The sequence below is a fragment of the Notechis scutatus genome, chromosome 1, assembly GCF_049901735.1.
Source record: "Notechis scutatus isolate UNSWTSFEM ecotype Mainland chromosome 1, rNotScu1.2, whole genome shotgun sequence".
NCBI classification, from domain to species: Eukaryota; Metazoa; Chordata; class Lepidosauria; order Squamata; family Elapidae; genus Notechis; species Notechis scutatus.
Window position 1 is genome coordinate 198,365,935 of NC_142009.1, and position 13,266 is coordinate 198,379,200.

General features: G+C 44.0%; 1 protein-coding gene across 1 annotated transcript in view; it reads right to left on the reverse strand.

Moving 5' to 3' along the window:
* Positions 1-11,921, reverse strand: part of GALNT5 (polypeptide N-acetylgalactosaminyltransferase 5) — a 51,669-nt gene extending 39,748 nt beyond the window's left edge. Inside the window, exons 1-2 of the mRNA XM_026674465.2 lie at positions 11,733-11,921; positions 9,852-11,600 (exon numbers count right to left, since the gene is read on the reverse strand). Of these exons, the coding sequence (XP_026530250.2) occupies positions 9,852-11,260 (1,409 nt within the window). The 5' untranslated portion in view covers positions 11,261-11,600; positions 11,733-11,921. The remainder of the gene's footprint in view (positions 1-9,851; positions 11,601-11,732) is intronic.
* Positions 11,922-13,266: the final 1,345 nt, after the last annotated feature.

The window sequence follows — 13,266 nt, forward strand, 5'->3', positions numbered from 1 at the left end:
CTCTATAAATGTGTTCCACTACTACTATACCGTAGTTTAGTTACCTAACACTATAGATCAGGTGTGTTAAACTCACATCGTCATGGCTGTGTCACGTGATGTATTGTGACTCCCCCCACTTTGCTAAACTGGGCATGGGCAGGTGTGGGCTGGGAGTTTGACAGCCCTGCTATGGATTGATCACCGAAAGTTCTCTAGCATAAAACTGCAAAGTGAGTTTATGGAAATTATTTTTATTCTTAACACAATTCTTATACAAGCAAACCAGAGGTGGTATTCAGCAGGTTCTGACCAGTTCTGGAGAACCAGTAGCAGAAATTTTGAGTAGTTCGGAGAACTGGAAAACACCACCTCTGACTGGCCCCTCCCACATCTATTCTCTGTCTCCTGAGCCCCGGCTGATTGGCTGGATCTTCTTTGGTTGCCCTGCACAGGAGAATGGAGCTGGAAAGCAGGTTAGTGGGGTGGGGAGGGAATGTGGATTTTGCAGTATATCCTTCCCCTGGAGTGGGGTGGGAATGGAGATTGTGCAGTATCCTTCCCCTGCCATGCCCACCAAGCCACGCCTACAGAACCAGTAGTACATTTTTTTGAATCCCATCACTGAAGCAAACCTAGTTTTATTCCAGCTGGGAGGGGGGAAAAACCCAACTTGATTTCCAGCGCCCTCTAGTGGCTGCAGGTTGCAAATATGAGATTTTAGAATGAATTAGTTTTGGTATTCAGAAAAAGATGAAAAGATAAGAGTGTCAGCGAGACAGCAAGAACTTTTTAGCCATAAGGCTCTAGCGATAGTGACAAACCCCTAAAACATTCTGCATCAGTAAGTCTCTGAGTGTCATGGGACACAATTTTCTTACAAAGGATTAGTAAAAAGGCTATGATACTTTGCTGTCATGTATGCCCCAGGTTATGAGCACAGATCGCACACACTTTTAACTAGGCCAAGATACTTTCAAGAACTTTCATTTTAATATAGTTTTAATACAGTGTAAAATAACAATTGACAATTGTCCTTGAAACTGTCCTCTAGAGTCCCTACCAGATGAATGGGGCAGGACAGAAATATTCAAATTATTTTCCCCTAGGGAAATGTATATATTGCCTTTATTGCATTTTTCATTTATGCCAAAGACTTTATTTTAAGCCAGATGTTTAAAATCATTGATACACCTGGTGCTCGTTCCAACATATTTTACTGTTATGAAACTTAAATTATGTTACATAGGCAATCCTTGATTTATGACCATTCGTGTAACAATGCTTCAAAGTTATGGCTGTCTCAGAAAAAATGATTTATAACCTGTCCCAGCACTTATGACCATCATATCATCCCCATGGTCACATGATCACAGTTCAGTTGCTCGGCAACCAGCTCACATTTATAGAATCATAGAATAACAAGAGTTGGAAGGGACCTTGGAGGTCATCTAGTCCAACCCCCTGCTCGGGCAGGAGAGTCTACTCCAAATATTATGACCAGTGGCAGCATCCTGAAATCATATGGCAATGATTTGTAATTTTCCTAACCACTTTCCAACAAATGGGGAAGCTGCATTGGCTTAATGATATGATTCACTTCATATGTTCGTTCGTTCATTCATTCATCCATCCATCCATCCATTCTTTGCTGCCCATGTTGTATCCAATAATCTGGGCAGCTTACAATAAAAAAAACATTGAAAAAACATTAAAATAATCCATTATAAAAAATACAACAAATAAAAGACAACTGTGATAAAAATGGTCCCAAAATATTGGGTCTGGTCACAAGACGATTGACTTTAAACAGCCCCAATTTACTATGGAAATTCTGGTCCTAATTGCGCCTGTAAATCAAGGACTTATCTGTTATTGTATTGCTTTTTTTTAACAATTTTGTTTTATTATCTATTTATCTATTTTATTAATTGTGAGATACCCTGGAACTGAAAAACAAGATATAAACATCCCCCAAAAGAAACACATTGCAATTCTTGCTATGACTACCAGACCTACCGTATATACTCAAGTATAAGCCGAGTTTTTCAGCACATTTTTTGTGCTGAAAAAAAACCCCCTCAGCTTATACTCGAGTCAGATTCCCTCTGAAAAAAAAAATGGTGTGGAGCTCCGGAGCTGGGCAGCCGCTTCCCTGCTTCCGTGTTTCCTTTGCAACTTTTAAGCATGGGGGTAATCGGAAGCAGAAAAGTTCTTGCATGAGGATATATTGTTTTTTTTTTTTTAACTGTTTTTAGGGGGGAAGACCCACCGCCATGTGAGAATGCTCAGACACGAAATCTATCCGCCCGAAAATAAGTGTGTGTGTGTGGGGGGGATTTTTAACAGAGGGAAGATGTAGGGAGAAGGCAAAAGCGACGGAAGATCCTTCAGGGGAAACTGAGGGGGAGACTCACCCTTGGTCCAGATGAGCCCCCTTCCCCGCCCTAAGGAAGCAGAGGCAGCCAGCAAGGGCAGGCAAGCCCCACTTCACGGACTCTGTCCGTCCTCGCTCCCTCCCACCCACCCAAAGCCACGAAGTCCCCAATCGCGCAGCCCAGAATCGCCCTCCCTCAGGGGACAGCAAGGATGCCCGGTGTTTCCCGAGACAAGAAGCTCCGCCGTGCAATGAAAGCGCCCTGGCTCTAGGCTCTAGGGCTCAGAAAACAACGCTGAGCCGAGTCGCTGGCCCGCTCAGCTTCGTTCCTCCTCCTCCTCCCGAGCGGACTGAAAGCAGCTGGGGCTGAGGAAACGAAGCTGAGCGGAGCCGAGCGCAGCCAAGCGTTGTTTTCTGAGCCCTAGAGCCTAGAGCTCAGAAAACAACGCGAGCCGCCGCCACCACCTCCTCCCCTCCTCCCGAGCGGACTGAAAGCAGCTGGGGCTGAGGAAACGAAGTTGAGCGGAGCCGAAGCGACCTCGGCTCGCGTTGTTTTCTGAGCCTAGAGCCTACAGCTCAGAAAACAACGCGAGCCGCCACCACCTCCTCCCCTCCTCCTGAGCGGACTGAAAGCAGCTGGGGCTGAGGAAACGAAGTTGAGCGGAGCCGGTGACCTCGGCTTGCGTTGTTTTCTGAGCCTAGAGCCTAGAGCTCAGAAAACAACGCGAGCCGCCGCCACCACCTCCTCCCCGTCCTCCCGAGCGGACTGAAAGCAGCTGGGGCTGAGGAAACGGTTGAGCGGAGCCAAAGCGACCTCGGCTCGCGTTGTTTTCTGAGCCCGCGAGCCTAGAGCCAGGGCGCTTTCATTGCACGGCGGAGCTTCTTGTCTCGGGAAACACCGGGCGTCGTTGCTGCCCCTGAGGGAGGGCGATTCTGGGCTGCGCAATTGGGGGACTTCGTGGCTTTGGGTGGGTGGGAGCCAGGACGTTGACTTTAAGCGCTGCCGACCAAGTGTTTCACAAATACCAATGGGACCTCTGTCCACCACCACCCCTCCCTCTTTTGCCTCCTTCCTTCTGATCAATCAGGTTTTCCCAGTATTTGCTCACAGCTGCGTGCTAGGCGTTGAACGCAGGGATTTCTGATTCCCCTTACACGCGAGAACACTGACTTTCATGATAGTGAGATCATTTCCCAAATTAATTGATTCACTAACCCAAAAGAAGATGATGTTGATGACAGTGGAGGCAGGGGTCACTCTCCTTGCACGAAAAGCAAGAGCCGTTTATGATCTCTTCTCTCCCGTATACAGTCAAGCCCTTTCCAGCATGCGCGATCCGCCGCCGCTTTGCACCTTGCAAATGCAAAAACCCCGGGATTTTGCATTTGCAAGGTACAAAGCTGCGCCGCAGATCGCGCGTGCTGGAAAGGGCTTGACTGTATTACGGGGGAGAGAGAGAGAGAGAGAGAGAGAGAGAGAGAAATAAGAACGGCTCTTGCTTTTTCTTGCAAGGGAGAGTGACTCCTGCCTCCCACTGTCATCATCATCTTCTTTTTGGGTTAGTGAATCAATTAAACCTTTCATGATAGTGATATCGTTTCCCAAATTTCCCTTAAATCAGGGAAGAAATCACAAAAAACCTTTGGACTGAGAATAAGCCTGTTCCTACGATGCCATTTTTGTTCACTGCAGTGTGAAAAGTGTGAAAAACACACTTCTTTTTCTTCATCTTCTTGTTCCCTATTTACTGGTCTCTTTCAAAGAGGAAATTGTGAACATCAAACTTATTCTCAACTGTCCTAGTGAAAGTTTTTATTGGTATCTATTTTTATTTTTGAAATTTACCAGTAGCTGCTGCATTTCCCACCCTAGGCTTATACTCGAGTCAATAAGTTTTCCCAGTTTTTTGTGGTAAAATTAGGTGCCTCGGCTTATATTCGGGTCGACTTATACTCGAGTATATACGGTATATAAAGCGAAGAGTACTATTGCACAAATGAAGGACTGCTAATTCTAAGTGGGAGGCCTTGGTGTTATTTTTGATGTTGTTAAGGATGTTACAATAATCCATGGGCAATATAGCTATATGTTATATCCACCCCAGGTCACAAAATGCTAAACTACAGGTAATCCTGGACTTACAACCACAATTGAGCCAAAATTTCTATTGCTAGATGAAACATTTGTAAAGTGAGTTTTGCCTCATTTTACAACCTTTCTTGCCACAGTTAAGTTAGTAACACTGCTATAAAGTAAATCTGGCTTCCCCATTGACTTTGCTTGTCAGAAGGTCACAGAAGCTGATCACATGACCCCCTGCCCCAATCATTAAGTGTGAAAAAGGGTCATAAGTCACTTTTGTCAGTGTCGCTGTAACTTTGAACAGTCACTAAATGAACTCCTGTAAGTCGAGAATCACCTGTAGTAGCTATCAAGGCAAGGGCTAAAGATATTCCAGAAAGAGAGCCTCATAGAAGTGACAGCTACAGAAACAGAAAAGATGTGCCGTTGATAATTTTTATTTATCTTATTTGTTTTATTTAAATTTAATGCTGTCCACCTCCTCTATAAGATAAACGGAAAGCAATGGACATTTTACACTTCAAAATATACATACACTTCAAAAATCACAAATAAAGCGTATGGATCCTGCAGTCCCACATTAATATCCCCGCAAACCTAAAGCCAGTCTTTTTTGAATGCTAAGTCTCTAAAGAATAAACATGAAGTGAGGTTGGAGTAGACTGGCTTGAAATGTATGTACATGCAAAAAGTGAAGGAACGTAGCTAGTTGCCTTATACTGAGTCAGACCATTGTTCCCAAGAATGCTTTCAACATCAGAAAAATGGGTGCATTTAAAGTGCTCCAGTATGTATATTGTTTCTTTTTTTTTCCCCTGGCAATTCTATGCATTAGCTCCCTCTTCAAACAGCCAAACAAAGTGCAGCTATGTCAAAGAAAACAAGATTCACTTATACCCAGGCAAGACTTTAATTTCTAGGAGTATTACTAACATTCATAATGCTCAAGTGTTTTGTTTGCATATATTTAGTAGAATAAATGGATATGTTTGGAGAGCTGGCGCCCTTTATAAAAAAAGAAGGGAAAAAAACAACAACCACTTGCAAGACTGTTTTTCCGGTCATGTTGTCCAAATAAAAGCTTCTCCTCCTCCCCCTACAACATAGTCAGCGAACACTAAGGTGTTATTGACAGCCTCAAAGCAAGCAACATTTCAATGTGACCCACTAAGCCTATCAAAGAAGTACGGCAGAAAATCTGTACATCTCTAGCCGGTGATAAAGATTTCTCTCATTTCATTGAATTTGTCATTTTATATCATACTGGTTTAGGGGAAAAAAAATAGAAGAAGAGTCAAAGGTTTTGGTCAGGTCTTCTCTGCATGAACAAAAGGCTGAAGGGAAAGCATTTTTCTCGATTTCTATTTGCAATTCAGCTAAGGGTTTGATGGATGCCTTCTGGGAATCTTTACCCCTTAGGGCTAATATATCTTCCAGCAGATCTTGAGAAGGCCAGGGCAACCTACCAAAGAACTCCTCCCACAGAGAATCCGTTCCCCTGATCATTTTTCACCAATGTTTGATAGGGTGGTTGATCCTATCCTCCCAACCTAGATGGAAAACTTTTTTTTTTTGTTCTGGGTTGTTTTGTTGGAAAAATAGTGGATTGTAGCTCAATGGGAGCATGTCTGTTTTACATGACAAGGCTCTTAGTTCAATGACTGGCATCTCTGATTAAAAACACAGATCAAATAGCAGTTGATGGGAAACATTATTCTCTGCCCTTTGCCATTCTGGGCTTCATAGACTATTCAAGTGATCCTATTGCATTTTAGAGCCTTCACTCTGTCAAGGTGCCTCTGAAGACTGCCCAAATATTGCCATAATGCACCACTATCTCTACCCAAATCCAAGGATATCAGGTGCCAGTCACAATACAACAGTGCATTGTACAAATAATCTAATTTACAAAGTGAATGCCAAACTACAGTTTCCGCAGGCGATATACCAACATGTATCTATGACAACATCCAAGACAGATTAATTGAAGGCTCTCTGGTGCCTTTATTAATGTCCCTGTGCTTCAAAGACAGCATTTGTTGGCCTATCTACTTTCATATTCAGTTAGACTGGCAGAAAAAAAAAGGGAGGTGGAAAACAGCTTTTAGGTAGAAGAATTTATCTCAAGAATGAGAAGCTAATTATCTTCCTCAAAGGCTTCTGAAAACCCTGTTTTGCATGGCTTTTATCCAATTTATTTATCACAATATTTCCGTACTGCTCAAACATTTTATAACACGGTTTTTAAAAAGTGAGCATCCATGCAAATAAATTACACCTGGAGCTCAAGTCCAAAAAGTTCAGGCCAAAATCTTGATGGAAAAGGTAGGTCCCCATAGCTTTGCAAACACAAGCAAGATGAGGGCTCTCCTACCACCATCTCAAGAGTCCCAAGTGTTCCCCAGTGAAGATGCAAGAACCCCTTAAACTCAAATAGGGTGAGCAGCCTTCTTAAAGAGATTGATCCTGCAATTCAACAGTTACTAAGTCATGTGTGCTTTATAGGTTAAAACAGCACCAGGTATTTTCTGTCTTAGGTACCAGAAACCAACTGTTTAAGACACATAAATGCTGTTTTAAATATATGCAATTCCCAAATCGGTGCACTTCTCTCTATTAGCCGATTATCATGCATGGGTAATACTGTTTTGCACGGCTCTGAAAGCCTGCGTTAAAATGAAATAATGACAGTCCGCCACTGATTTGATTCTGTGGCTGAGTTCACACATCACAGGAAGCGATATTACGGTTGTGCTGGTTTGAGGGGGTGGTGGCTTACATGGTCTGAACCGAATCACCAAGATTTGTAAACTATAGCTTTCAGCTTAATACTATACAACTCTTTTCCCTACAACAGAATAAAAAAACCTAATTGAACAATTTTTTTGAACAAAAAGTAATAAGAGAATTATAACCAAAAAATGACATTTAAACAAAGGAAAGTATGCTGAATACAGAAGCAGGATGAGGACAGGAGGACTATGTAATGCACTCATGCCTGGGAACATTTGGAGAAAACTAATTAAGTTCAACTTCAGACCAACAATCAAGTAAGCAATACCCAATCAAGAAACTGCCAAAGAGCTATCAGTAAATACCCCAACCAAAGAATCCCTAAGACCAACCCCACCCATACAGATTGGCAAAACACCAGAATAAAAACTGACAGCAAACAGCACTCCTTACTAGGACTGATGATCTTACCTAGTTAGGGTAATGAAACATCTGCAAGAAAACAAGAGCACCAGAGAGCACCAAGGACCCCTCACAAAAACTAATCTCTCTATATAAAAGCAAAATACCACTCACACATCATCACAAAAACTCCAGAACCGTAAAGCCTACAAACTTGAAATTTGGCACGTATGTTCCTCTTGGCTTCTAGGTACTCACTAAGAAAGGGTTTTTCAAAATGACCAACAAAGCGTTAGTATTTTGTATATTATTACTAACACGCTCTGATGCTAAGGAGTTCTACTCCCCCTCCCCACCTGAAATCTCTTCCAAAAGCAAAACACAAGCAGAGGAAAGGAGTTTCTGTTTCTGTTTCAGAGCACCAAGCAACTTTAGTACAGAACAGTTGAACAAAGCCACACCCAGGCTCCTTGCTGTCTCCTTCTTGCTCACACAGCAAATACTGTTTCACTTTCCAAACAGTCCTCAACTCTCTCACACACTGACAGGACGCTAGCCAGATAAATACCGATGGATACTGGTAGGCAGAGGCACAATCCCCCCCCCTTATTTTCCTCCCCCAAAATTAAGCCCGACCACATAGTATCATAGTGAAGCACGGGTATCGAGCTAGTTCATTTATAAAAATTAAATACTGCCCTATCTCACTCATAAAGTGACTCTGGGCAGTTTACAGAAAACAATGGGTTGTCTGGATGTCTGTGGCCCTTTGCTGGTTTAGCACCAGGGGCAGTGATGGATACTCTTGAGACTGGTTTCAAACTTCTGTTTTCTTTTTGAGGTGATAGCTGCCAAAGCAAAGTTCTTCTTGCAGGAAAATTGCTCCTCTAAGGGCCAACTTTGTTCTTTGAAATAAGCAGAAAGGAAATCCTTGTGTTCCATTGTCAAGGCTACACAAACCGTTTGTATGTATGCATATGTTGGTGTGTTTACACAATTCAGCACATCACTCAGTTAAACTTTTTTGGTAGTATTGATATCTAATCTGATGGGCCAGTTTCCAATTTCCATGTGCATCTTAGTATCAGCATGAATATTCTAGCTGTACAGTTCCACTAACAAGATTCCAGATATGAAAATCCATAGCTATGTTTCAATTGTGACGCACCATTTTAAATGCACTCATCTCACAAAATTATGTACACTCACCAGAAAATTAGATAAAGCAAATATCCTGTGACTAATTTCTGAACAAACATTCAAAGGATCGGCATTGCTCAGTACTTCCATTTGCCCAATGTACTTCTATGAAAAATACTAAATTTAAAGTACTCATAGGAGACTCTAAGTCCTTAAACAATTTTAAAATCTACTATTTGAGCTTCAGGGCTAACATCTGATGTTCTGTAATTTTTTTTAAAGTATTGAGGGAGGCCTTTTCTATATGGTGGCCTCACATTGTTTGGATATTCCCCACCCCCCAAAAAGCATATATAGACTATGTTGGCTTTGAGGAAAACTTTAAAAGTTAATTCCACTCCACATATTGCTAATTATGCTTATTACTAATTTGCTGGTGCAAATTTATGTTAGGTAATTTATGTTACTTATTAAGTGCTTTTGCAAATATTGTATATTTAATATAGTATCTCTTTCTAAAGGACTACATCTGAACCAGGGGTCTTTACCCTTTTCAGATTTTTTTTATCCTGTCTTTACTTTTATAAATAATTCAAAAGGCTGTGAACATACCTAATACTCCTCTTTTCCTCACAACACACACCCTGTGAGGTGAATTGGATTGAGAGACAATGAATGACCCAAAGTCATCCAGCCACAGGAGGGACTTGAACTCAGAGGTTTTGGGTTTCTATTGATTCAATCACTAGACCAAACTGGCTTTTTGTTTGTTTGTTTGTTTCATAGACTTCTTTGAGAGTCCCATGAAGCCTACAAACTCTTTTGGACAAAATGTCCACAAAATGACTGGGTGGCATGTTAATACTTAAATGTGTGTTACATATTTAAATGCATACAAATAGATATAGATGTTACTACAAAACAAGTCAATTATGTTCAATTATGCAGTTATCAAATACTGTATGAAAAAATAACTATATGGTATAATAATATTTATATAATATATCCAAATTCATGGACCCCATGAAATCTATCCTCAGCCCCCCCCAAGAATTCCTGTTCTAGACAAGCGTTTAATAAATCAGCAATTGCGCTGGCCTAAATGTGTGCTGTGCAGCACAAGTAGTTACAGCTTACCCAGCAGGCCTTGTGTCATCAATGGCACGATCAACTGGGATTAAGTCACTGAGGTAGACATTGAAATTCCCTTCACTCCATCTCCTTTTGGCTTCTTCCTCCTTCTCACCTGGGACTTTGGCAGGGCGCCCAAATTGACCAGGTGCTCTGGGGTCTCTTGGGGTCAGGGTCCTATCGATGGTGAACACTTTGTGCAGCCTAGAATTTTCTGCAACATCCACGTTACTCTGATTAGGTTTGGGGAATTGCTCTTCGCCTGCTAAATGGCCTTTGTCAACCTTCCCCAACGCTCCTCCTCTGGCAAGGATCCCTTCCGTAGTCATGGCTTTAATAAGGCCATCTCTTCTGGTTGCATTGATGGTTTCCCCCTTATTGCTGCTTTTCTCACCTGGCAGCTGTACATACTTTCCCATCAATTTAAGTCCTTTGGTGCTGGGTTGGAGATGCTGAGTTGTTGGAAAAAACATAGGGACCAGCTCCTTGGTTACAAAGACCTTTTGGTTTTCTGATAGAGCATCCTTTGCAGGAGGTATTTTTGCCTTGTTCCTGCTTGGCAGGTCTCCAGGAGCTATTTTATTCAGGGAGACTTCCTTCTTTTCCGATGTCGAGGTATTCAGCTTGCCCGCAGGTAAATCCCACCTTTCCATGACCTCGGGCACCTCTACCGTTCTTACTAGCCCCTCAGGCCCATTGGCTTTCAGAAGCCCAGGCCTGCCCTGCCATTCCTCAGGCATGTTTCCAGGGGGGGCACCACGTTTGAACCCAGCCAAAGCCCCTGTCTCTGTGAACTCTGTGTGCGCTAACACCTCTGCTTCTCCCGCGGTCCTCTGAGGGACTCCATTGAGAAGAGTTGGGTTGACAGGCGCTCGCCCTCCAGCCACTACTGAGTGGGGCTCCTGTTCCCGCCGGGCCAGAGCCAGCTTTGTCTGCCGGGGGTCGCCGCCGGTGGCTGCAGCCCCGTTGACTTTCTTCTCGGGGGCGCGGGAGAAAGGTTGAGCTGGCAGCCGCTGCCATTTCAGCGGGAATATGTCACGCAGGCCGGGTATTTTCCCGGGCGCTGCTTTGGCCGGGGTCGCGCCGGGGGATAAGCGCTGCCCCACTCTCCCTTCGGCGTCCCGGCCAGCATCTTCGCTGTTCCTAGAAAGCTTCTTCCCGTCTTGTCCCGCGAACGGCGGGGAAGCTTCGGGTTCCTCTCGGGACCACCTCCCCGCGCCATCCTCGGAGTTGCGCCAAACTCGCCCGGGCCCCTTTTGCTTCCCGCCCGTCTCCCCTTGCAGCACTTTGGTGCCGCTCTCGCCGAAGGACAACTTGAGGGCTGCCATGTCAAAGATCAGCCAAACCACCGAAGCTGCGAAGATCAAAGCCAGGGCTCTCCCGCTGCCTCGGCAAACCTTCCGGAATTTATTCATTTCGCAGAAAGTTTGTCTCGCCTCTGCAAAAAGCTTTTTTTCCCGCCGCCTCCGGGCCTCCTTAACCTACAGAGGCGACAAGAGGAGCGCCACGCGGAGCCCCCTCGCCCTGGAGTCCGCCCGCATCTCGAGCTAGGAGAAGTCGCCTGTTGCGCTTTGCCTGCGTGGCATATTTATAGCGCGGCATCCACGTCTCCTCGCCTTCGCGTGGCGGGCCTTGCAGCCGCATGTCCTCAGCCAGCCAGTCAGCCTGCAACCAGGGCCCGGGCGGCCGGCGGTGCAGATTGCAGCCTCTTCTTAGGAGTCCCTTTCCTTTTTCTCTCGGCAGCCTGGGGGATTGCTGGGGAAAACAAAAAATATTAACAGGAGGCTGATCCCAGCCACCCGCCCACCCCCAACTCTGCCCAAGCTGGTTTTCTTTCTCTGTAATTCGACACCGCCTCGGAGAGAAAACAAAGTGCAAACTTCTTACCGCTTTGGCGTAGCCTCTGCTACCACCTTCCGAGATCCCAGAGACTTTTGGAAAATCGTGCCCAAACGCCAGAAGCAAGCCTGGTCTGCCTGTGTGTATGTGGCTCACGGTAGAAATCACGGGAAAATTCTCTTCAGAAGATACGTTGTACAATCTTGACTGATTCTTATGTAAAGTCATTAACCGCCCACCTTTTCCCTCTTCTTTCGCAAAGTATGGTTTGTGTCATCGGGGTTTATTGAACAGGTTTGCTGAGTTCAGAGGTTGCACAAGCTAATCACAAGCCAATCACAATTAGGTGGATTGAGCTGACATGCTAAGCCAGGAGTAAGCAGACTGTGGTTCAGCTCAGCATATTACTCCGGTGATTGGCGGCGATGGATCAAAGAGGTGGTGGTGGGTTTTGAAGAAAAGGGGAGAAAGTTGCCTGAAAGCAGTTTATTCTTATTACTTTCTGATATTTGGAGTAGGAGCAACCAATGAGAATGTTTTCAAATTGTGTTTATTTTTAAGTAGGCTTTCAGGGAGGACTCAATAAACAATATAAAAATTATTGTCACGAGCAATAATAAAATAGGCCAGAAATTACAAATTAACAATACAATCCCCACATGATGGAACATTTTTAATGGGAAGTGCAAATGATCCTCCCCTGGTAGAAGCCTACAGAAGTGATGTCCCCCTGAAAAAGCTCCTTTTCCAGCAAGGTCAGGTTACCGTACTTCATCAACAGCAGTTGGAGGAGATTATATGGGCCTTACTCTCTGCTGGGGAGCCATGCTCTTCCTTATGTTTATGCTGCAAAAAATTACAGTATATCAGCATGTAATTTGCAGTCTGTTGCTAGCCTCAGTCCTGCTTCTGTTAAGTCACTGTAACGTAACTCACAGCTGCTCTTGGAGAAACTCAAAAAAAAAGGTGGGGAGAGATATCTCAGTCATGGATTGATATTGAGATGAAGGCAATATCGTGGAGCTATGGCATTTGAATGCAAATCATAAAAAGCCCTTACAAACGAGCCAAAAGTTAGCCAACACTAACATTACTTGGTAGAACTGAATTTAAAGCTGCCTAGTTACTGAATACAGCCTTTGCTTTTTAATTACTCCTTTGGCTTGGATGCTCTGAATGGTGCATAAACAAGAATGCAACATTGGTTCCAAGTGCGTGAAAGCAGATACTTGGTAGTTCCGGAAAGATCTCATTTGAATCTAACACCAGAGGTTTAGAGAATCTGAAGCTGCAATCCTAAATCTGTTTTATCTGGATTGGAAGTAGTTTCAGGGGTGGGCTTCTACCGGTTCTGTCCACCTCTGTAGAACCGGTAGCTCTGAAGAGCAGCAGACATAGAACCGGTTCTATGTCTGCTGATGTTTTTGCCCACCTGGGCTCTTACCTGATCTTTATTTCCTGATTTTTCAACTTCAGCTGCCAAATGAGACACAGCTGCAGTTTAAAAAGCAGGAAAAGAGGGCTGTTTCAAAGGCTGCTTCTCTGCACGCAGCATGCTGATGACGATTTACAGGTGTGCTCG